The sequence below is a fragment of the Bombina bombina genome, chromosome 4, assembly GCF_027579735.1.
Source record: "Bombina bombina isolate aBomBom1 chromosome 4, aBomBom1.pri, whole genome shotgun sequence".
Taxonomy (NCBI): Eukaryota; Metazoa; Chordata; class Amphibia; order Anura; family Bombinatoridae; genus Bombina; species Bombina bombina.
The window spans coordinates 983205264-983231167 of NC_069502.1; the positions used below are offsets into that span (position 1 = coordinate 983205264).

Consider the following 25904-nt stretch of genomic DNA (forward strand, 5'->3'; position numbering starts at 1 on the left):
TTTCTGCCAGAGAGTAAATAGTACACACCGGTACCATTTAAAATAACCAACTTTTGCTTGAGAAAATAAAAACTAACATTTTTGTCACCACACTCACTTTACCCTTCCTAGCAGTTAAGCAGGCAAAGAGAATGACTGGGGGGGCGGAGCTAAGGGAGGAGCTATATAGACAGCTCTGCTGTGGGTGCTCTCTTTGCCACTTCCTGTAGGGAAGGAGAATATCCCACAAGTATGGATGAATCCGTGGACTCGATACATCTTACAAGAGAAATAGGAGATATAGCAATAAAAAGAGTGTGAACCAACTCATTAACTGATGCATGTTCCAGTCTGAGATGAGTGATTGATTAGGCATTTGAATGAGTAATTATTACTTCTGCTGACGTCCATTTCTAATAAGAGAGCTATAATTTGATTAGTGACAGCTCATTTACTGTCAATATTAACTAATATACAATGAACATCTAGGTGGCTGCCAGGGTTACTAAAAACAGCTATTAAAGAGACTTTAAACATTTTGAGATGGTAATATATAATTATATATTGCAGAGGTTTTTTTTATATATACGATTTACTTTCATTAATTATTTTGTCCCCTTTTCCTGTAATTCCATTGTGAGGATTTCAGTTCCTGTTGGAAAAGAAAGTGCAGAACACTGTTATATTCCACACAGTCATTGGCTGCACTCTAGTGACCTATTTAAAACTGTCCCTAATTGGCCACAGCAGAGAAAGTAATCTAAATTACAACATGGCAGCTCCCATTGTTTTATAGACACTAAAACTTTACACTTATTTTGTCACTATTTAAACAACTAATGAAACTTAAAAAATACATCTACATGTTATTCTCAGACTAATATTTTCTTTGTGTGCAGCATTCTATCTGGCATTTATTTAGTGCTTACTGTCCCTTTAATTTCAATAAGACTCACTGAAAGCATTATCTAAGGTTATCAAACCAGCTGCTGTTACTATCCTTTTATTAAAGGGACCAGTCAAATAAAATTATTGTTTATAGTATCCTTTGCCTGCTGAGTATCCTGTGTCAGCTTTCCTCCAACCAGCTGTACCCTCTCTACCTACCAGGTATCTTGCAACAGTCTCACCCTCTACTGCACAATTCAAGCAATTCAAGCATCTGTGTCCACTGGACTTTGTTACAGCAACCTACTTAAGTATTCTGAACTTTGTATTGGACTTTAATGTTCCGCTTTGGGTCCATGTTTAAACTTGCTATTTCTGTGATCTTCAATGTTAACTACTAATTGTTCTTTTTCTTATCATTCAGTAAAGCTTTTAAAAGACTTTTCTTGTTCAGTGTATCTGTTCTTGCATTCTGCATTTCACACACCCTAACCCCCTCATAGCTAACCACATAATCTTCTTGTAATTAGCTCACAGATACATTCAGTTAGGATCATTGCTGCTATGGAGTGGACCAATGTTGAAATTTTGTTTTTGTGCTTTTATGCACCTTTAACTTTCTTAGGAGGGTATGTGGAAGTATTTAACTTGCAGAATAGAGGTTATGGATTAAACAATCCTTACAATTACTACCTCTGCTCCCCATATCCCTCAGTAACCTTGGATACATTAGACATGGTTAAAGTCAAAAGTGCAATTAGTATCACGTTATGTTGTAGGAGTATACAATAAGTTTCAGTTGTAGAACTATGATGGATCCCAGAAGCCAAAGAAGAAACTAGAACAAGTGAGCTATGCTTGAGAATCTTCCAAGTAAAAGTTTTACCTACTGTATATTTAAACGGCCCTCAATATCCAAGTAGAAAACAAAGGTTCTGAAGCATGAATTTAAGGATGAGACAATATAAAATGTTGAGGTTTATCAGCACTTTAGCTGGTAAGTATTGACAGAAGGGAACTAATTAGAACTCAAAACTTAGAGCAGTAGCTGCCAACTTTTTTATTGGGATTTTTTTTTATTTTTTATATACAAGTAATCTGCAAAAACATGACCATTATATCTGTCCATAAGGAGCATTCATGATTATGACTATCATAAATATCAATTATACTTAAAATAATTGTTAATGGTACTCACCATAAATGAATATTGGAATTCAATTTATCTCGTAAAGGATTTACCACTATAACAAAACAAAAACAAGCTAATTCAGTAGGCAAATGTAGCTATTAATAACCATTAATTAATTGAAAATTGGTTATATGTGGGCAACATAACTGCACTTAAAAAAATGATCTAGCTTAAGGACTGCTGCTTTAATAGTAAAGATAATAGTGTTTAAAAATGGTAACTTACCATGATCAGCACCAAGGAAATAGCATTCCGGAAGCATAGTTGGATGTCTAGGATCTACGTCAATTGTGATTGACACATTATTACCTACAAAGATGCAAGTGTTATTAAAGCAAGTTCACAAGTACGTCTGTCCTGACGACCACCTTCATCTCATGTAAAAGTGGTTTACAGCTCACTGTACCATTTACGATTTATGTCAATGTATTTGGATTATTGTACTCTGCAAATGGATACCTAATGTAATACCACTGTGTAATATGTTAGAACTTTATAAATAAAGAATACTAATAATCATAATAAAATAAAAAAGATTAAAAAAAGACAGTCAATGTAACTGCAGAAAATACACATTTGGAATAAACATTTGAAATTCTGGTTTAGTTGTGCAATACTTTAATGAGTCAGTTGCTTTGTATGCTTGACCCTGATAACTTAAGTTAACACGCCATCTTAACCCCTTAATGACCGAGGACGTGCAGGGTACGTCCTCAAAAAAAAGGCAGTTAACGCCTGAGAACGTACCCTGCACGTCCTCAGTGTGGAAAGCAGCTGGAAGCGATCCTGCTCGCTTCCAGCTGCTTTCCGGTTATTGCAGTGATGCCTCGATATGGAGGCATCCTGCAATAACCTCACATGGCCATCCGATGCAGAGAGAGCCACTCTGTGGCCCTCTCTGCACCGGACATCGATGGCCGGTATCGTTGGTGGGTGGGAGCCGAATTGGGAGGCGGGTGGGCGGCCATCGGTGTGCCGCGTGATGTCACGGGGGGCGGGATCGGGGGCGTGACCGCCAGGGGCGCGCACGGGCGCGCGCGCGTGCACGGAGGGTGGCGGGCGGGCGCGTGCACGGGGCGGGAGCGGGTGGGAACCGCTACACTACGGAAAAGTATTTAATAAAACCTGGCTAATCATGTTTGTGCAAAAGCACAAAAAACGATCGTGGAGGGGTGGGGGGGTTGGTTTGTGTGTGGGGAAGCTACACTACAGAAAATTTCAAAAAATTAAAAAAACAAACCATTTTTTTTCTTCTAAACTGGGTACTGGCAGACAGCTGCCAGTACCCAAGATGGCGCCCATTAAGTTAGAGTGGGAGGGGATAGAGCTGTTTGGGGGGGGATCAGTGAGGTTGGGGGCTAAGGGGGGATAGTACACAGCAGCATATGTAAATATGCTTAAAAAAATCATTAAAAAAAAATATATATAGCTTTTATTTTAGTACTGGCAGACTTTCTGCCAGTACTTAAGATGGCGGGGACAATTGTGGGGTGGGGGAGGGAAGAGAGCTGTTTGGGAGGGATCAGGGGGTCTGATGTTTTAGGTGGGAGGCTGAGCTCTACACTAAATCTAATATTAACCCTGCAAGCTCCCTACAAGCTACCTAATTAACCCCTTCACTGCTAGCCATAATACACGTGTGATGCGCAGCGGCATTTAGCGGCCTTCTAAATACCAAAAAGCAACGCCAAAGCCATATATGTCTGCTATTTCTGAACAAAGGGGATCCCAGAGAAGCATTTACAACCATTTGTGCCATAACTGCACAAGCTGTTTGTAAATGATTTCAGTGAGAAACCTAAAATTGTGAAATATTTTACGTTTTTTTTAATTTGATCGCATTTGGCGGTGAAATGGTGGCATGAAATATACCAAAATGGGCCTAGATCAATACTTGGGGTTGTCTACTACACTACACTAAAGCTAAAATTAACCCTACAAGCTCCCTACATGCTCCCTAATTAACCCCTTCACTGCTGGGCATAATACACGTGTGGTGCGCAGTGGCATTTAGTGGCATTCTAATTACCAAAAAGCAACACCAAAGCCATATAAGTCTGCTATTTCTGAACAAAGGGGATCACAGAGAAGAATTTACAACCATTTGTGCCATAATTGCACAAACTATTTGTAAATAATTTCAGTGAGAAACCTAAAGTTTGTGAAAAAAATTGTGAAAAAGTGAACGATTTTTTTTATTTGATCGCATTTGGCGGTGAAATGGTGGCATGAAATATACCAAAATTGGCCTAGATCAATACTTTGGGTTGTCTACTAAAAAAAAAATATATACATGTCAATGGATATTCAGGGATTCCTGAAAGATATCAGTGTTCCAATGTAACTAGTTTTTTGAAAAAAAAGTGGTTTGCAAATAGCAAAGTGCTACTTGTATTTATGGCCCTATAACTTACAAAAAAAGCAAAGAAGATGTAAACATTGGGTATTTCTAAACTCAGGACAAAATTTAGAAACTATTTAGCATAGGTGTTTTTTGGTGGTTGTAGATATGTAACAGATTTTGGGGGTCAAAGTTAAAAAAAACAGAATTTATGTTTACCTGATAAATTACTTTCTCCAACGGTGTGTCCGGTCCACGGCGTCATCCTTACTTGTGGGATATTCTCTTCCCCAACAGGAAATGGCAAAGAGCCCAGCAAAGCTGGTCACATGATCCCTCCTAGGCTCCGCCTACCCCAGTCATTCGACCGACCTTAAGGAGGAATATTTGCATAGGAGAAACCATATGGTACCGTGGTGACTGTAGTTAAAGAAAATAAATTATCAGACCTGATTAAAAAAACCAGGGCGGGCCGTGGACCGGACACACCGTTGGAGAAAGTAATTTATCAGGTAAACATAAATTCTGTTTTCTCCAACATAGGTGTGTCCGGTCCACGGCGTCATCCTTACTTGTGGGAACCAATACCAAAGCTTTAGGACACGGATGAAGGGAGGGAGCAAATCAGGTCACCTAAATGGAAGGCACCACGGCTTGCAAAACCTTTCTCCCAAAAATAGCCTCAGAAGAAGCAAAAGTATCAAACTTGTAAAATTTGGTAAAAGTGTGCAGTGAAGACCAAGTCGCTGCCCTACATATCTGATCAACAGAAGCCTCGTTCTTGAAGGCCCATGTGGAAGCCACAGCCCTAGTGGAATGAGCCGTGATTCTTTCGGGAGGCTGCCGTCCGGCAGTCTCGTAAGCCAATCTGATGATGCTTTTAATCCAAAAAGAGAGAGAGGTAGAAGTTGCTTTTTGACCTCTCCTTTTACCGGAATAAACAACAAACAAGGAAGATGTTTGTCTAAAATCCTTTGTAGCATCTAAATAGAATTTTAGAGCGCGAACAACATCCAGATTGTGCAACAAACGTTCCTTCTTTGACACTGGTTTCGGACACAGAGAAGGTACGATAATCTCCTGGTTAATGTTTTTGTTAGAAACAACTTTTGGAAGAAAACCAGGTTTAGTACGTAAAACCACCTTATCTGCATGGAACACCAGATAAGGAGGAGAACACTGCAGAGCAGATAATTCTGAAACTCTTCTAGCAGAAGAAATCGCAACTAAAAACAAAACTTTCCAAGATAATAACTTAATATCAACGGAATGTAGGGGTTCAAACGGAACCCCCTGAAGAACTGAAAGAACTAAGTTGAGACTCCAAGGAGGAGTCAAAGGTTTGTAAACAGGCTTAATTCTAACCAGAGCCTGAACAAAGGCTTGAACATCTGGCACAGCTGCCAGCTTTTTGTGAAGTAACACAGACAAGGCAGAAATCTGTCCCTTCAGGGAACTAGCAGATAATCCTTTTTCCAATCCTTCTTGAAGGAAGGATAGAATCTTAGGAATCTTAACCTTGTCCCAAGGGAATCCTTTAGATTCACACCAACAGATATATTTTTTTCCAAATTTTGTGGTAAATCTTTCTAGTTACAGGCTTTCTGGCCTGAACAAGAGTATCGATAACAGAATCTGAGAACCCTCGCTTCGATAAGATCAAGCGTTCAATCTCCAAGCAGTCAGCTGGAGTGAAACCAGATTCGGATGTTCGAACAGACCCTGAACAAGAAGGTCTCGTCTCAAAGGTAGCTTCCAAGGTGGAGCCGATGACATATTCACCAGATCTGCATACCAAGTCCTGCGTGGCCACGCAGGAGCTATCAAGATCACCGACGCCCTCTCCTGATTGATCCTGGCTACCAGCCTGGGGATGAGAGGAAACGGCGGGAGCACATAAGCTAGTTTGAAGGTCCAAGGTGCTACTAGTGCATCCACTAGAGCCGCCTTGGGATCCCTGGATCTGGACCCGTAGCAAGGAACTTTGAAGTTCTGACGAGAGGCCATCAGATCCATGTCTGGAATGCCCCACAGCTGAGTGACTTGGGCAAAGATTTCCGGATGGAGTTCCCACTCCCCCGGATGCAATGTCTGACGACTCAGAAAATCCGCTTCCCAATTTTCCACTCCTGGGATGTGGATAGCAGACAGGTGGCAGGAGTGAGACTCCGCCCATAGAATGATTTTGGTCACTTCTTCCATCGCTAGGGAACTCCTTGTTCCCCCCTGATGGTTGCAACAGTTGTCATGTTGTCTGATTGAAACCGTATGAACTTGGCCCTCGCTAGCTGAGGCCAAGCCTTGAGAGCATTGAATATCGCTCTCAGTTCCAGAATATTTATCGGTAGAAGAGATTCTTCCCGAGACCAAAGACCCTGAGCTTTCAGGGATCCCCAGACCGCGCCCCAGCCCATCAGACTGGCGTCGGTCGTGACGATGACCCACTCCGGTCTGCGGAATGTCATCCCTTGTGACAGGTTGTCCAGGGACAGCCACCAACGGAGTGAGTCTCTGGTCCTCTGATTTACTTGTATCTTCGGAGACAAGTCTGTATAGTTCCCATTCCACTGACTGAGCATGCACAGTTGTAATGGTCTTAGATGAATGCGCGCAAAAGGAACTATGTCCATTGCCGCTACCATCAAACCGATCACTTCCATGCACTGCGCTATGGAAGGAAGAGGAACGGAATGAAGTATCCGACAAGAGTCTAGAAGTTTTGTTTTTCTGGCCTCTGTCAGAAAAATCCTCATTTCTAAGGAGTCTATTATTGTTCCCAAGAAGGGAACCCTTGTTGACGGAGATAGAGAACTCTTTTCCACGTTCACTTTCCATCCGTGAGATCTGAGAAAGGCCAGGACAATGTCCGTGTGAGCCTTTGCTTGAGGAAGGGACGACGCTTGAATCAGAATGTCGTCCAAGTAAGGTACTACAGCAATGCCCCTTGGTCTTAGCACAGCTAGAAGGGACCCTAGTACCTTTGTGAAAATCCTTGGAGCAGTGGCTAATCCGAAAGGAAGCGCCACGAACTGGTAATGCTTGTCCAGGAATGCGAATCTTAGGAACCGATGATGTTCCTTGTGGATAGGAATATGTAGATACGCATCCTTTAAATCCACCGTGGTCATGAATTGACCTTCCTGGATGGAAGGAAGAATAGTTCGAATGGTTTCCATCTTGAACGATGGAACCTTGAGAAACTTGTTTAAGATCTTGAGATCTAAGATTGGTCTGAACGTTCCCTCTTTTTTGGGAACTATGAACAGATTGGAGTAGAACCCCATCCCTTGTTCTCTTAATGGAACAGGATGAATCACTCCCATTTTTAACAGGTCTTCTACACAATGTAAGAATGCCTGTCTTTTTATGTGGTCTGAAGACAACTGAGACCTGTGGAACCTCCCCCTTGGGGGAAGCCCCTTGAATTCCAGAAGATAACCTTGGGAGACTATTTCTAGCGCCCAAGGATCCAGAACATCTCTTGCCCAAGCCTGAGCGAAGAGAGAGAGTCTGCCCCCCACCAGATCCGGTCCCGGATCGGGGGCCAACATTTCATGCTGTCTTGGTAGCAGTGGCAGGTTTCTTGGCCTGCTTTCCCTTGTTCCAGCCTTGCATTGGTCTCCAAGCTGGCTTGGCTTGAGAAGTATTACCCTCTTGCTTAGAGGACGTAGCACTTTGGGCTGGTCCGTTTCTACGAAAGGGACGAAAATTAGGTTTATTTTTTGCCTTGAAAGGCCGATCCTGAGGAAGGGCGTGGCCCTTAACCCCAGTGATATCAGAGATAATCTCTTTCAAGTCAGGGCCAAACAGCGTTTTCCCCTTGAAAGGAATGTTAAGTAGCTTGTTCTTGGAAGACGCATCAGCTGACCAAGATTTCAACCAAAGCGCTCTGCGCGCCACAATAGCAAACCCTGAATTCTTAGCCGCTAACCTAGCCAATTGCAAAGTGGCGTCTAGGGTGAAAGAATTAGCCAATTTGAGAGCATTGATTCTGTCCATAATCTCCTCATAAGGGGGAGAATCACTATCGACCGCCTTTATCAGCTCATCGAACCAGAAACATGCGGCTGTAGCTACAGGGACAATGCATGAAATAGGTTGTAGAAGGTAACCCTGCTGAACAAACATCTTTTTAAGTAAACCTTCTAATTTTTTATCCATAGGATCTTTAGAAGCACAACTATCCTCTATGGGTATAGTGGTGCGTTTGTTTAAAGTGGAAACCGCTCCCTCGACCTTGGGGACTGTCTGCCATAAGTCCTTTCTGGGGTCGACCATAGGAAACAATTTTTTAAATATGGGGGGAGGGACGAAAGGAATACCGGGCCTTTCCCATTCTTTATTAACAATGTCCGCCACCCGCTTGGGTATAGGAAAAGCTTCTGGGAGTCCCGGGACCTCTAGGAACTTGTCCATTTTACATAGTTTCTCTGGGATGACCAACTTGTCACAATCATCCAGAGTGGATAATACCTCCTTGAGCAGAATGCGGAGATGTTCCAACTTAAATTTAAACGTAATCACATCAGGTTCAGCTTGTTGAGAAATGTTCCCTGAATCAGTAATTTCTCCCTCAGACAAAACCTCCCTGGCCCCATCAGACTGGGTTAGGGGCCCTTCAGAACCATTATTATCAGCGTCGTCATGCTCTTCAGTATCTAAAACAGAGCAGTCACGCTTACGCTGGTAAGTGTTCATTTTGGCTAAAATGTTTTTGACAGAATTATCCATTACAGCCGTTAATTGTTGCATAGTAAGGAGTATTGGCGCGCTAGATGTACTAGGGGCCTCCTGAGTGGGCAAGACTCGTGTAGACGAAGGAGGGAATGATGCAGTACCATGCTTACTCCCCTCACTTGAGGAATCATCTTGGGCATCATTGTCATTGTCACATAAATCACATTTATTTAAATGAATAGGAATTCTGGCTTCCCCACATTCAGAACACAGTCTATCTGGTAGTTCAGACATGTTAAACAGGCATAAACTTGATAACAAAGTACAAAAAACGTTTTAAAATAAAACCGTTACTGTCACTTTAAATTTTAAACTGAACACACTTTATTACTGCAATTGCGAAAAAAACATGAAGGAATTGTTCAAAATTCACCAAATTTTCACCACAGTGTCTTAAAGCCTTAAAAGTATTGCACACCAAATTTGGAAGCTTTAACCCTTAAAATAACGGAACCGGAGCCGTTTTTAACTTTAACCCCTTTACAGTCCCTGGTATCTGCTTTGCTGAGACCCAACCAAGCCCAAAGGGGAATACGATACCAAATGACGCCTTCAGAAAGTCTTTTCTAAGTATCAGAGCTCCTCTCACATGCGACTGCATGTCATGCCTCTCAAAAACAAGTGCGCAACACCGGCGCGAAAATGAGGCTCTGCCTATGATTTGGGAAAGCCCCTAAATAATAAGGAGTCTAAAACAGTGCCTGCCGATATTATTATATCAAAATACCCAGATAAAATGATTCCTCAAGGCTAAATATGTGTTAATAATGAATCGATTTAGCCCAGAAAAAGTCTACAGTCTTAATAAGCCCTTGTGAAGCCCTTATTTACGATCTTTATAAACATGGCTTACCGGATCCCATAGGGAAAATGACAGCTTCCAGCATTACATCGTCTTGTTAGAATGTGTCATACCTCAAGCAGCAAGAGACTGCTCACTGTTCCCCCAACTGAAGTTAATTGCTCTCAACAGTCCTGTGTGGAACAGCCATGGATTTTAGTGACGGTTGCTAAAATCATTTTCCTCATACAAACAGAAATCTTCATCTCTTTTCTGTTTCTGAGTAAATAGTACATACCAGCACTATTTTAAAATAACAAACTCTTGATTGAATAATAAAAACTACAGTTAAACACTAAAAAACTCTAAGCCATCTCCGTGGAGATGTTGCCTGTACAACGGCAAAGAGAATGACTGGGGTAGGCGGAGCCTAGGAGGGATCATGTGACCAGCTTTGCTGGGCTCTTTGCCATTTCCTGTTGGGGAAGAGAATATCCCACAAGTAAGGATGACGCCGTGGACCGGACACACCTATGTTGGAGAAAAGTGGGGGTTTTTTCAATTTTTCCTCATATTTTATAATTTTTTTATAGTAAATTATAAGATATGATGAAAATAATGGTATCTTTTGAAAGTCCATTTAATGGCGAGAAAAACGGTATATAATATGTGTGGGTACAGTAAATGAGTAAGAGGAAAATTACAGCTAAACACAAACACCGCAAAAATGTAAAAATAGCCTTGGTCCCAAACGGACAGAAAATGGAAAAGTGCTGCGGTCATTAAGGGGTTAATGGCATTATATAGACTTTTAAAAATTAGCATAAGTTTAATTCATGAAATTGTTTAATTTGATTTATTTTCTTAAATTTTTATCTTTCAACTGCACCGCCAATAAGCACAGCTCTTCCGCCCGCCATACTGTCTAATTGATTGACAGATGACGATTCTTCAAACAACTAATTATGGTTTCGCCCACGGGGCGTTCAGCCTCTTTGCATAAACGTCACAGCTGGGGGAAACCATGATTAGTTGTTTGAAGAATCGTCATCTATCAATCAATTAGACAGTATGGCGGATGGGAGAGCTGAGCTTATCGGTGGTGCAGTTAAAAGATAAAAAAATTAAGAAAATAAATCAATTTAAACAATTTCATGAATTAAACTTATGCTAATTTGTAAAAGTCTATAGAAAGCCGTTAAGATGGCGTGTTAACGATTACAATTTATTATAGTAAAATGTAGAACATTTAAGCTGCTCTGATTGGTGTAAAGTACAGTATCATTAACATAGCCAGAATTGTACTACCTATTGCAATCCGCCTGATTGTGGCACTGCGTGTTGGTTTTTCTGGTTCCAATACCCACGTCTTGTTATCTATTTCATCCAATGCATCCCAAAAACCTTTCAGTGATTCCAATGTCCCTAAAATTTGGTTATAAATGTTTTGCAAGGAATTCTGTAAAAGACACAAGATGAGAACGGTGGGTATTTTTCATAATAAACAAGGCTCTGTGCACATTTGCAATTCATATTTCTAAGGAATATATCATGTACATTTATATGCGTCATCAGTTCTGTAAAATATGAATAAGTATAATATACACAGACAAATGTTACTACTTGTTTTTTATTTATTTGTTTTGTACATAGATAATACATATACACAATTTAAGAATTAAATAAAACATTTATAGGAAGTAATAAAAAAAAGTGTCAAAATAATCACAATTGTTTTTTTACTTTGCCTTTTTATTTCTTACAATCGAATGTATTATAAACTATGATTTTATAAAACAAAACTATAGGCAAATTAACCTAAACAGATTTTTATATCATATTTTGAAAGAGATCAAATATATCTACATCCTTAGTTGCAGTTGTAATCTAGGCATATGTTAAGCTATAATAAAAGTCAAAATAATAGCCATCATATTTTAAACAATTTGTAATAATTCAATAGTTGTAACCAAAACAAATGCTGTAACATTTAAAATATATACACAGAATTTGTCCTCTCAAATTTTACATTGTTCTTTACATTTAGCTTAGGAGAGGAACAGGAACTATCACACAGATGGATTCTAAATCCAGGAATGACTGAAGAAAAGCCTAAGCTTTTACAGGATTCTTCGAAACAAAAGAAACCTTCCTCTGGGAAGTCTTACCCTGAAACCTATCCGATAACTTTTGGAAATTATATTCAGAGCCCAAGAATCTGAAACATTCCAAAACCATGCCTCCTGAAAGAGGTTTAATCTACCCCCTACCAGAGAATCTGGATTAGAGATCACACTTTTATGCAGACTGGTATCTAGCAAATATACGAGAGGCGCCGCATGTGTGTATCAGCCACCAAATAGACAAATCAGATAGAAAATGTCAAACACAGGGTACTCACATTTCCATAGAGCAGCGGTCTCCAACTAGTGGTCCGTGGACCACTGGTGGTCCACGAGAAGATGTTGGTGGTCCTTGACACCATCAAGCAGGAATTACTCTCCTCTGATGGTGTCACCCAGTCACGTCGCAACTCCCTACAGTACCTGGCTGGTCATCAGTGAAAACAGAAGAGTTAAAAATTACAATCTCCCTACGCACGTTGCGTAGTACTGCGCAACTTGCGTAGCTAGATTGTATTTTTAACTCCTCCCGCCCGACACGTTGCTCAGAGAAAGATGCTTACATTCTAAAGCCAGCAGAGGTTGATATAGTCTTGGCTTGAAATAGTGGAATTAAAGTATATGAAAAAAAGAAAATCTTATATTTCATTTATTTTCTTCCCTTTGTCTGTCTCTTTGTAGTAGTTTTCCTAATTCCTTCAGATGGACTTACATCACTGTTTGTCTTCCTCCCCATCATCTTTTTTTTATTAAATATTAATTATTTTTCATTCTAATAAATTTATTCCACCTGAATTCCAGTAATTGCTATCCAGCAGATCAGCCATATCCCACCAGTATTATAGTAATTGCCAGTAACATCAGTCGTGGTTAGCGCACATCCATATTGAGAGTTTTCTGATATAAACTTATTTTATGACTCCAATGTCTGTCCATGATCATAAGTAGTTTTGAATATTTCCTTACTGGGGAGGTAACTTGAAAGTCTGGTGGTCCTTTTAAACATAATTGTTTTTTCCCCACTTTCTGCCCCTCTGTTTCCCGCTCAAAAGCTGGCACTCACCCTTCATCTGTCATTTGGAAGTATTCTCTCAGTTCTGTCATTCAATTAGTTATTTCCAAAAAATAATTCTTAAAAATGCGTAAATATATACATAATGTAAACTTAGCTATGGTTTTACTAGTTATGTACAGTATGTGTGTGTGTGTATATATATATATATATATATATATATATATATATATATCTATATATATATATATATATATATATATATATATATATATAAATAAATATATACACACACATTATAGAGGTTTGTACCTTTCTATAAAAAAAAATCCTGTTAGTGGTCCACGGGATTCAAAATTGTGAGTTTAGTGGTCCCTGAGGTCGGAAAGGTTGGCGACCCCTGCCATAGAGCACCCTTATGTGCTAGTAGCTCACCTCCTCCCGACAGCTGCACGTAGTCCAGGGACAGCTCAAACACATTCACAGTGATGAACCAAACAGTAGGCCCAAACACATATGTGCACCTGGCAATTAGGGCTTGTAAACACTGTTGTAGTTTAAAAACTGATTTATTAAAACCATATAAAATTCAAATAATACAGTGTTAAAAACTGGTGGGTATACACAGTCTGTACCCCCAGCAGTTACACTGTTTCCTCAGGCAAAACAAACAATAGTAGTCATTTTTTAGAGGAGCGACAATTGGCCTCCTTGTGGAGAAAAAATACACCAAAACAATCACAAAAAAAGGGTATATCCAAGCGAGGAAGAAGAGGCAGAGGGCAGACCTCAAAAAAGGAGAAACTTCAAAAATGAAAAGAGGGTATCTTTAACTTATCAGACCATGCCCTCAATGATGATGAAATCAGAATATTGGGTCATGGTTTATCATATTGCCCCCTAATGCTCCCAATATGTTTGATTTGTTCGTAGATCTTAACAAATTTACGAGAAAATTGTCGCTTCAACGCTATTTTGTGGCCAAAAAACTGAAACAAAGGAAAATTATGGGAACACATATTCTCATAGATGAAATGCCCGCTGACCAATCTTTACAAGTTATACATAGCGACATTTCATCATTAACTGACCATCTATTTGAAGATTTCAAACCAGTGTTAATTTTGACGGCAAATTTCAATTTAGTCTTAGTTTTAGTCTTTTGACTAAAATGCCATTTTAGTTTTAGTCGTATTTTAGTCATCTGAATTGTTTTAGTTTTAGTCTAGTTTTAGTCGACTGAATCTCCAGTAGATTTTAGTCGACTAAAATCTAAGGGGTTTAGTTAAAGTGTAATGCATTATTTAAGCATTTCTGTATCATTTGCAAACTGATTATATACTTCAGGAGTAAACATAACACTTGTTAATATTTATGGTAATAAGGTTTAAACATGCAATACAGACACAGATTTAGCCGTTGTGATATGTAACATCTTTATTAAACTTAAAATTAAATAAAACCAAGTTTCATAAACAAACAGAAGTGCAACTGTAAAATATAAAAAAACAAAACTGTAAACTGTATTGGCTGTATTGCACATATTACCCAATATAAAAACTTTAACAGTTCTCTGTTAATAATTAAAACAAGTATCAAGTAACTCAACACAACAAAAAGTTTCTGCGGATAGCACAGGCACAGCATAACAAACCCATACTCGTGGGTTATACTTATTTCTATAGAAAGAATCAATTGATTGTTCACAGATTCGTAAAATTTTCGGCAAAGATATTAGCACTGCTCTAGAACTTCCAAACTCATTATATACTCCTGGAGTAAAGGTTTATTAACCTGTTTTTATTTATGGTATTAAGGTTTGAACATGCAATACAGATTTAACAGATTTAACTGTTGTGGTATATAACATGTCTTTATTTATCTTAAAATTTAATAAAATTAAGTTTCGTAAATTTTACAAAAGAGAATTAATCAGATATGGATTGATTATAACACCTTGCATAAAATGTTTTTGTCAGCAAATTTTGATTTAGTTTTAGTCATAGTCTTTTGACTAAAATGTCATTTTGATTTAGTTTTAGTCATAGTCTTTTGACTAAAATGTCATTTTAGTTTTAGTCGTATTTTAGTCATCAGAATTTCTTTAGTTTTATAGTCATTTTAGTCTAGTTTTAGTCGACAAAATTAACACTGTTTCAAACATACTCCATTTGCCTCCCCCTTCTTTGTTTAACCCTCCCAAGGAAGAAGCATCTTGTATTGAACTGTTTCAACAGTTTGTATTAGAGGATTTAGAAAAAATCACTAGTAAACACTGTCCCAAATCAAATAAAGCTAAGATCTGGCCACAGGAACTTAGAGCAATTAGAAGTCTGTCGGGGGACCATAATCTAGTTATCTGCCAAGCAGATAAGGGCGGGGGCAAAGTATTGCAGAACTATGATGACTACATAAAAGAAGCCATTACTATAGTGGGAGATGAAGAATATTACAAACAATAAAAAAAAAGTTTCCCATGGAAGCCTTTTGTAAACTATTTAAAAATCTATTGGAACAGGGTCTATCTGGAGGAATTTTAAATAAAAAAGAAAGAAACTAACTCACTCCTGGCCACCCCAACACGCCTTACTATTACCACCTGCCCAAGATCCACAAAAATCCCCCTGGCAGGCCCATAATTGCGGGCATTAATAGCCTCACTGATAAACTATCAGAGTACATAGATTTCTTCTTACAGGGTTATGTCAAGACCTTGCCATCATATTTAAAAGATACTACAGACCTCCTTAATAAATTATCAGAGGTTAAGAGAATGGATTTCTACTACTGGTTATCCTTTGATGTAGGAGCACTCTACTAAAATAGATCATGAACTAGGTCTACAAGCCATTGGGAGATTTTTGGAAGAAGATTTATATTTACCTACAACACAACAGAAGTTCATTTTAGCATCCATATCTTTTATATTGTCTCATAACTATTTCCAATTTTTGGACAAATTTTATTTACAGGTTAAAGGGAAGGCCATGGGTACCAGGTTTGCCCCCAGTTTTGCAAATCTCTTTATGTTTTTTTTTGAAGAGACTAATATTTACAACTCTAACTGGAGGGGCAACCTGGTATTCTATGGCCGTTAAATGGATGACCTTATTTTTATATGACAGGGTTCAATTGAAGAAGCCAGTAATTTTATGGAAAGTTTGAATACTAACTCCATGGGACTTTCCTTTACTTATAACCTACAACCTAATAAGATTGAATTTCTAGATGTACTTCTCGAATGGGATGAGAGTGGGAATGTTGCGTGTAGACCGTAACAATTGTTTACATTTTTTAAGCAATCATCTAAAGGGGTGGAAAACCAACATTCCCTATAGTCAGTGTAGGCGAATACGCCGCAATTGTAGTACCCTTGATAAATATAGTGAACAATCTAATATTTTAATAGATCATTTCAAGGACAAGGGATACCCCACAAGTTTGATTATGGACGGCTATGAGAGAGCCCCAGAGGCAGAACTTTTTTTTCACTTTCTGCGATGAGATTTTTTTAATGAATATTTTTCTGCAGGTCAGTTTGAAATGAAATTCAATTTTAAATTAGGAAGTTACACTAAAGCACTTAACTAAATTGCAATGTATTGCTTAACTGGAGAGTAAATCAGTTTTTTTTTTTTTTTTTTTTTTTTTTTTAAATTTGTATTTGAGGTTTAACATAAGGTATACATGGAATATGCAATACAATGACACGATAAACAAATTGGAATGAATACATCATAAGATACAATATTGTGATTGGTTATATGCATTCCATAGAAAGGTACAAAGGAACAGGGTACAATTTGTAAGTAGCATACCAAATCTTTTATATACCTCCAAAATGATATATAAGGCCACTTTTGGACCTCCACTCTAGGTAATGTAGTTATTGGAGGTAAAGACCAACTAAGGAGACCACTTTTGGATCTCAACTGGATAACCTCGTTTTCAATTTTTATTTTAGTATAAATATTTTGATAACCACATCAAAAATGCTAACGGTCTGTATCAACTATGAATATACATACGCATCTACACAGTGGAAATAAAATGAACATATCTCATTATCAACTTTTAAGATATAGTGTAAGGAGATCTTGCTTAAATGATAGATCAATGTTTCTCTGCATATATTATATCTGACTAGATAATCCTGTTAAATAAAGAGGAGAGACACTAAGTTTGGTAGGAATCTCCCTATTTAAAATAAATCTTAGTAGTAGTTTAGTAATAAATCCTTTGTAGTCTTAGCATATCTTAATTAATAGCAAGAGAGGGTATGAACTACAGTAAGTATGTGGGAGCATAGATTTGACTTTGGAAACTTTTGTATTGGATATATAAATAGACATTCCTGCTACTGAAGTGTTTAAACATGGCACTATTAAGTAAAAAGCTAAATTTATACAACCCTCTGCACATTGTTATTCTTAAGTTTCGAGGTGATAATTATCAACTGGAACAAGCTGTGGGTAAAGTGCATATTACACTTAGACTACATGTATAAGATATAAGTAAATCAGTTTTTTAAAGTTTTATAATATACTGCATTGCAACTTAGCTGCAGAAAAAAATAAAATTGTGTTATGTTTTTAAAATGTCTCAAATATTTTTTTCCTTTTGATCTAACATTTACATAAATAGAAGGTTAAATTTAATAAAAAGGTGCATTGCTCACATTAACTTCTTAAATTCAGGAGTAAGAGCTTTGCAAACCATAAAAGGCTAGGAGGCGAGGTTAAATAAATAAATATATAAAAATTATATATATACACACACACACACTATATATATATTTGGTGACTGATACACACATGAGGCGCCTCTCTTATATTTGCTAGATGCTGTTTTTTTATTCCACTACATTAGTGTGAAGAGGAGTGCAGCCACTGTGATCCTGAAATTGCTACAGGAAATTTAACCCCTGATGAACTGACAATATATGGGAGTCCAGGAGTTTTAACCCCTGATGAACTGACAATATATGGGAGTTCAGTATATCCTGTGACTAGGGTTATTGATGTGTATTATTATCTGTATATACTTTGTTTCACCTTGTATGTTTTATGTATTATATCGTTAAGCGTCCCCTATAGAGACATTATTATAGTTCTTGTTGAATTATTTATGCAGACTTAGGAGCAGGTGTAGCCTGTTCCAATTAGAGCTTGTTTTCCAACCTTAGGAACCTTGCTTAGCTGTGGAGAAAACATACATTATGCTTACCTGATAATTTAATTTCCATCTGTGGGAGGAGAGTCCACTGCTTCATTCATTACTTGTAGGAATTAAGAACCTGGCCACCAGAAGGAGGCAAAGATACCCCAGCCAAAAGCCCAAATACCTCCCTCACTCCCCTCATCCCCCAGTCATTCTGCCAAGGGAACAAGGAACAGTAGGAGAAATATCAGGGGACTTGCAGAAAGCCCTACTCCAGTTCATCCTGGAGAATAGCATAAGTAGGTCCTCCACACCTTATGATAGATGCGACGAGCAACCAGCTACGAGCTTGAATGACAGTAAAAATAACACTCTCAGAAACCCTCTCTTGGGTAGGACTAAGCGTTCAATTGCCACGCAGTCAGCCTCAGAGATCTAGACATAGATAAGCAAAGAGACCTTGGTCAACAGATCCCTGCGTAAATAAAGTCAAGCGCTAAAAGCACGGGTTAAATGTCTATACAAAAAGACTCATAGACTAATATGTATTAGTGAGTGTAAATAAAGTGAAATTAAAAATAATTGTAAATATCAAAGTAATAACTTAGTGTATTTATTGTGTATTATTATCCTCCTAAATATCGCAATTAACACCAATAAGGGTTAAATTAGGTAAATGGCTTAAGAGACTATGTCCTGTGTGATGAGGATAGTAAGTGTATTATTATACTCCTAAATACAGCAATGGGCACCATTAAGGGTTAATTATATAGATGGCTAAAGGACTATGTCCTGAGTAATGTGGTATGTTTAATATAAAACGATCCCGCTATAAACATATATTGATGGCTTAAGAAGATGATTAAATCTCATGTATATACATATAATCCAAAAGACACTTAGGCCTAGATTTGGAGTTCGGCGGTAGCCGTCAAAACCAGCGTTAGAGGCTCCTAACGCTGGTTTTGGCCGCCCGCTGGTATTTGGAGTCAGTGATTAAAGGGTCTAACGCTCACTTTTCAGCCGCGACTTTTCCATACCGCAGATCCCCCTACGCCATTTGCGTATCCTATCTTTTCAATGGGATCTTTCTAACGCTGGTATTTAGAGTCGTTTCTGAAGTGAGCGTTAGAGCTCTAACGACAAGATTCCAGCCGCCTGAAAATAGCAGGAGTTAAGAGCTTTCTGGCTAACGCCGGTTCATAAAGCTCTTAACTACTGTACCCTAAAGTACACTAACACCCATAAACTACCTATGTACCCCTAAACCGAGCTCCCCCCACATCGCCGCCACTCGATTAAAATTTTTAACCCCTAATCTGCCGACCGCCACCTACGTTATACTTATGTACTCCTAATCTGCTGCCCCTAACCCCGCCGACCCCTGTATTACATTTATTAACCCCTAACCTGCCCCCCACAACGTCGCCGCCAGCTACTTAAAATAATTAACCCCTAATCTTCCGACCGCAAAGCGCCGCCACCTACGTTATCCCTATGTACCCCTAATCTGCTACCCCTAACACCGCCGACCCCTATATTATATTTATTAACCCCTAATCTGCCCCCCTCAACGTCGCCGACACCTGCCTACACTTATTAACCCCTAATCTGCCCTCCCTAACATCGCCGACAGCTACCTTCAATTATTAACCCCTAATCTGCCGAGCGGACCTCACCGCTATTCTAATAAATGTATTAACCCCTAAAGCTAAGTCTAACCCTAACACTAACACCCCCCTAAGTTAAATATAATTTACATCTAACGAAATAAATTAACTCTTATTAAATAAATTATTCCTATTTAAAGCTAAATACTTACCTGTAAAATAAATCCTAATATAGCTACAATATAAATTATAATTATATTATAGCTATTTTAGGATTAATATTTATTTTACAGGCAACTTTGTAATTATTTTAACCAGGTACAATAACTATTAAATAGTTAAGAACTATTTAATAGTTACCTAGTTAAAATAATAACAAATTTACCTGTAAAATAAATCCTAACCTAAGATATAATTAAACCTAACACTACCCTATCAATAAAATAATTAAATAAACTACCTACAATTACCTACAATTAACCTAACACTACACTATCAATAAATAAATTAAACACAATTGCTACAAATAAATACAATTAAATAAACTATCTAAAGTACAAAAAATAAAAAAGAACTAAGTTACAAAAAATAAAAAAATATTTACAAACATAAGAAAGATATTACAACAATTTTAAACTAATTACACCTACTCTAAGCCCCCTAATAAAATAACAAAGCCCCCCAAAATAAAAAATTCCCTACCCTATTCTAAATTAAAAAAGTTACAAGCTCTTTTACCTTACCAGCCCTGAACAGGGCCCTTTGCGGGGCATGCCCCAAGAATTTCAGCTCTTTTGCCTGTAAAAAAAAACATACAATACCCCCCCCCCCAACATTACAACCCACCACCCACATACCCCTAATCTAACCCAAACCCCCCTTAAATAAACCTAAAACTAAGCCCCTGAAGATCTTCCTACCTTGTCTTCACCATCCAGGTATCACCGATCCGTCCTGGCTCCAAGATCTTCATCCAACCCAAGCGGGGGTTGGCGATCCATAATCCGGTCCAGAAGAGGCTCCAAAGTCTTCCTCCTATCCGGCAAGAAGAGGACATCCGGACCGGCAAACATCTTCTCCAAGCGGCATCTTCGATCTTCTTCCATCCGGAGCGAAGCGGCAGGATCCTGAAGACATCCAGCGTGGAACATCCATCCGGACCGACGACTGAACGACGAATGACTGTTCCTTTAAGGGACGTCATCCAAGATGGCGTCCCTCGAATTCCGATTGGCTGATAGGATTCTATCAGCCAATCGGAATTAAGGTAGGAATTTTCTGATTGGCTGATGGAATCAGCCAATCAGAATCTAGTTCAATCCGATTGGCCGATCCAATCAGCCAATCAGATTGAGCTCGCATTCTATTGGCTGATCGGAACAGCCAATAGAATGCGAGCTCAATCTGATTGGCTGATTGGATCAGCCAATCGGATTGAACTTGATTCTGATTGGCTGATTCCATCAGCCAATCAGAAAATTCCTACCTTAATTCCGATTGGCTGATAGAATCCTATCAGCCAATCGGAATTCGAGGGACGCCATCTTGGATGACGTCCCTTAAAGGAACAGTCATTCGTCGTTCAGTCGTCGGTCCGGATGGATGTTCCGCGCTGGATGTCTTCAGGATCCTGCCGCTTCGCTCCGGATGGAAGAAGATCGAAGATGCTGCTTGGAGAAGATGTTTGCCGGTCCGGATGTCCTCTTCTTGCCGGATAGGAGGAAGACTTTGGAGCCTCTTCTGGACCGGATTATGGATCGCCAACCCCCGCTTGGGTTGGATGAAGATCTTGGAGCCAGGACGGATCGGTGATACCTGGATGGTGAAGACAAGGTAGGAAGATCTTCAGGGGCTTAGTGTTAGGTTTATTTAAGGGGGGTTTGGGTTAGATTAGGGGTATGTGGGTGGTGGGTTGTAATGTTGGGGGGGGGGTATTGTATGTTTTTTTTTACAGGCAAAAGAGCTGAAATTCTTGGGGCATGCCCCGCAAAGGGCCCTGTTCAGGGCTGGTAAGGTAAAAGAGCTTGTAACTTTTTTAATTTAGAATAGGGTAGGGATTTTTTTATTTTGGGGGGCTTTGTTATTTTATTAGGGGGCTTAGAGTAGGTGTAATTAGTTTAAAATTGTTGTAAGATTTTTCTTATGTTTGTAAATATTTTATTATTTTTTGTAACTTAGTTCTTTTTTATTTTTTGTACTTTAGCTAGGTTATTTAATTGTATTTATTTGTAGGAATTGTGTTTAATTAATTTATTGATAGTGTAGTGTTAGGTTAATTGTAGGTAATTGTAGGTAGTTTATTTAATTATTTTATTGATAGGGTAGTGTTAGGTTTAATTATAACTTAGGTTAGGATTTATTTTACAGGTAAATTTGTTATTATTTTAACTAGGTAACTATTAAATAGTTCTTAACTATTTAATAGCTATTGTACCTGGTTAAAATAATTACAAAGTTGCCTGTAAAATAAATATTAATCCTAAAATAGCTATAATATAATTATAATTTATATTGTAGCTATATTAGGATTTATTTTACAGGTAAGTATTTAGCTTTAAATAGGAATAAGTTATTTAATAAGAGTTAATTTATTTCGTTAGATAAATATTATATTTAACTTAGGGGGGTGTTAGTGTTAGGGTTAGGCTTAGCTTTAGGGGTTAATCCATTTATTAGAATAGCGGTGAGCTCCGATCGGAAGATTAGGGGTTAATAATTGAAGTTAGGTGTCGGCGATGTTAGGGAGGGCAGATTAGGGGTTAATACTATTTATGATAGGGTTAGTGATGCGGATTAGGGGTTAATAACTTTATTATAGTAGCGCTCAGGTCCGCTCGGCAGATTAGGGGTTAATAAGTGTAGGCAGGTGTCGGCGACGTTGTGGGGGGCAGGTTAGGGGTTAATAAATATAATATAGGGGTCGGCGGTGTTAGGGGTAGCAGATTAGGGGTACATAGGGAGAACGTAGGTTGCGGCGGTTTACGGAGCGGCAGATTAGGGGTTAAAAAAAATATGCAGGGGTCAGCGATAGCGGGGGCGGCAGATTAGGGGTTAATAAGTGTAAGGGTAAGGGTGTTTAGACTCGGGGTACATGTTAGGGTGTTAGGTGCAGACGTAGGAAGTGTTTCCCCATAGGAAACAATGGGGCTGCGTTAGGAGCTGAACGCTGCTTTTTTGCAGGTGTTAGGTTTTTTTCCAGCTCAAACAGCACCATTGTTTCCTATGGGAGAATCGTGCACGAGCACGTTTTTGAGGCCGGCCGCGTCCGTAAGCAACTCTGGTATCGAGAGTTGCATTTGCGGTAAAAATTCTCTACGCTCCTTTTTTGGAGCCTAACGCAGCATTTGTTTGAACTCTCGATACCAGAGTTAATTTTATGGTGCGGCCAGAAAAAAGCCCGCGGAGCGTTAACAGCCCATTTACCGCCGAACTCCAAATCTAGGCCTTAGTAATTATAACAAAATTTTATATAAAACATAAAATACATAAAAAAAAGGGACGTCTCCCTTGTAGCAAGAGTAAAACACTAGCGCTTATTATTGTCGTGTGAACTACGCTAAAAGAGTAACCAATATAGCCAAACCTTTGGTCTTTACAATAGAACAATATTACCTTAACAGTATTAGTAGGTATGTCCGATAAGGTCCTAGCAATTTTTGCGGAGCAGAGGGCCAAAAGTAGTTTGCTCTTGATGACCGACCAAACCGCTCGTGTAGCGGTTTGGCGTTACCGGTCCATTGGTGGGAGGCGGCTTTTTACTTGAGTCACACGTGACCCCTCTTACGTCACGGATGCGGTCCTGGCAATTGGAGCTATGCTTGGTAATGGCAAATGATCCTGGATGTTGCTATGTGATCCTGATATGTTACAATGGGGATCTGATGCTGTGTTTTTACCTATATCAGTTATATACCTGAGTCGCTACTAGCGACCGCCAAGTTGATCATATAACACTGTTTACCATCAAGTATACGAAGATCCTCAGTCACTATCAGTGACTGCAAAGACCACATCTCTAAACTTCCCCCAGGATTTCTCGTTTTGTTACGGAATAGGGGATTAAGAAATCAAAGACACACTCTCTACTAATTTGCAACATTGTAACATATCAGGATCACATAGCAACTTCCACGATCATTTGCCATTACCAAGCATAGCTCCGGTTGCCAGGGCCACATCCGTGACGTAAGAGGGGTCATGTGTGACTCTTGTAAAAAGCCGCCTCTTACCAACGGACCGGTAACGCCAAACTGCTACACGAGCGGTGTGGTCGGTCCTTCAAGAGCAAACTACTTTTGGCCCTCTGCTCCGCAAAAATTGCTAGGACCTTATCGGACATACCTACTAATACTGTTAAGGTACTATTGTTCTATTGTAAAGACCAAAGGTTTGGCTATATTGGTTACTCTTTTAGCGTAGTTCACACGACAATAATAAGCGCTAGTGTTTCAATCTTACTACAAGGGAGACGTCCCTTTTTTATGTATTTTATATTTTATATTAAATTTTGTTATAATTACTAACGCCTAGATTTAGAGTTGGGCGGTAGCCGTCAAAACCAGCGTTAGAGGCTCCTAACGCTGGTTTTTACCGCCCGCTGGTATTTGGAGTCAGTCATTAAAGGGTCTAACGCTCACTTTCCAGCCGCGACTTTTCCATACCGCAGATCCCCTTACGTCAATTGCGTATCCTATCTTTTCAATGGGATCTTTCTAACGCTGGTATTTAGAGTCGTGGCTGAAGTGAGCGTTAGAAATCTAACGACCAAACTCCAGCCGCAGAAAAAAGTCAGTAGTTAAGAGCTTTCTGGGCTAACGCCGGTCTATAAAGCTCTTAACTACTGTGCTCTAAAGTACACTAACACCCATAAACTACCTATGTACCCCTAAACCGAGGTCCCCCCACATCGCCGCCACTCTATTAAATATTTTTAACCCCTAATCTGCCGACCGCACGCCGCTGCCACCTACGTTATCCCTATGAACCCCTAATCTGCTGCCCCTAACACCGCCGACCCCTATATTATATTTATTAACCCCTAATCTGCCGCCCCCAACGTCGCCTCCACCTACCTACACTTATTAACCCCTAATCTGCCGACCGGACCGCGTCGCTATTATAATAAAGTTATTAACCCCTAATCCCCCTCACTCCCGCCTCAATAACCCTATAATAAATAGTATTAACCCCTAATCTGCCCTCCCTAACATCGCCGACACCTAACTTCAAGTATTAACCCCTAATCTGCCGATCGGAGCTCACCGCTACTCTAATAAATTTTTTAACCCCTAAAGCTAAGTCTAACCCTAACCCTAACACCCCCCTAAGTTAAATATAATTTTATTCTAACGAAATAAATTAACTCTTATTAAATAACTTATTCCTATTTAAAGCTAAATATTTACCTGTAAAATAAACCCTAATATAGCTACAATATAAATTATAATTATATTGTAGCTATTTTAGGATTAATATTTATTTTACAGGCAACTTTGTAATTATTTTAACCAGGTACAATAGCTATTAAATAGTTAATAACTATTTAATAGTTACCTAGTTAAAATAATTACAAAATTACCTGTAAAATAAATCCTAACCTAAGTTACAATTAAACCTAACACTACACTAGCAATAAATTAATTAAATAAAATACCTACAATTATCTACAATTAAACCTAACACTATACTATCAATAAATACATTAAATACAATTCCTACAAATAAATACAATTAAATAAATTAACTAAAGTACAAAAAATAAAAAAGAACTAAGTTACAAAAAATAAAAAAATATTTACAAACATTAGAAAAAAATTACAATTGTAAACTAATTACACCTACTCTAAGCCCCCTAATAAAATAACAAAGACCCCCAAAATAAAAAAATGCCCTACCCTATTCTAAATTACAAAAGTTCAAAGCTCTTTTACCTTACCAGCCCTTAAAAGGGCCCTTTGCGGGGCATGCCCCAAAGAATTCAGCTCTTTTGCCTGTAAAAAAAAAACATACAATACCCCCCCCAACATTACAACCCACCACCCACATACCCCTAATCTAACCCAAACCCCCCCTTAAATAAAC

General features: G+C 38.8%; 1 protein-coding gene across 2 annotated transcripts in view; it reads right to left on the reverse strand.

Moving 5' to 3' along the window:
* Positions 1–25904, reverse strand: part of FANCL (FA complementation group L) — a 332294-nt gene that overhangs the window by 18261 nt on the left and 288129 nt on the right. For both annotated transcript variants that reach the window (XM_053712035.1, XM_053712034.1), the window contains 3 exons: positions 11227–11377; positions 2285–2368; positions 2066–2111 (listed from right to left, as the gene is read on the reverse strand). In XM_053712035.1, the coding sequence (XP_053568010.1) occupies positions 2066–2111; positions 2285–2368; positions 11227–11377 (281 nt within the window). The remainder of the gene's footprint in view (positions 1–2065; positions 2112–2284; positions 2369–11226; positions 11378–25904) is intronic.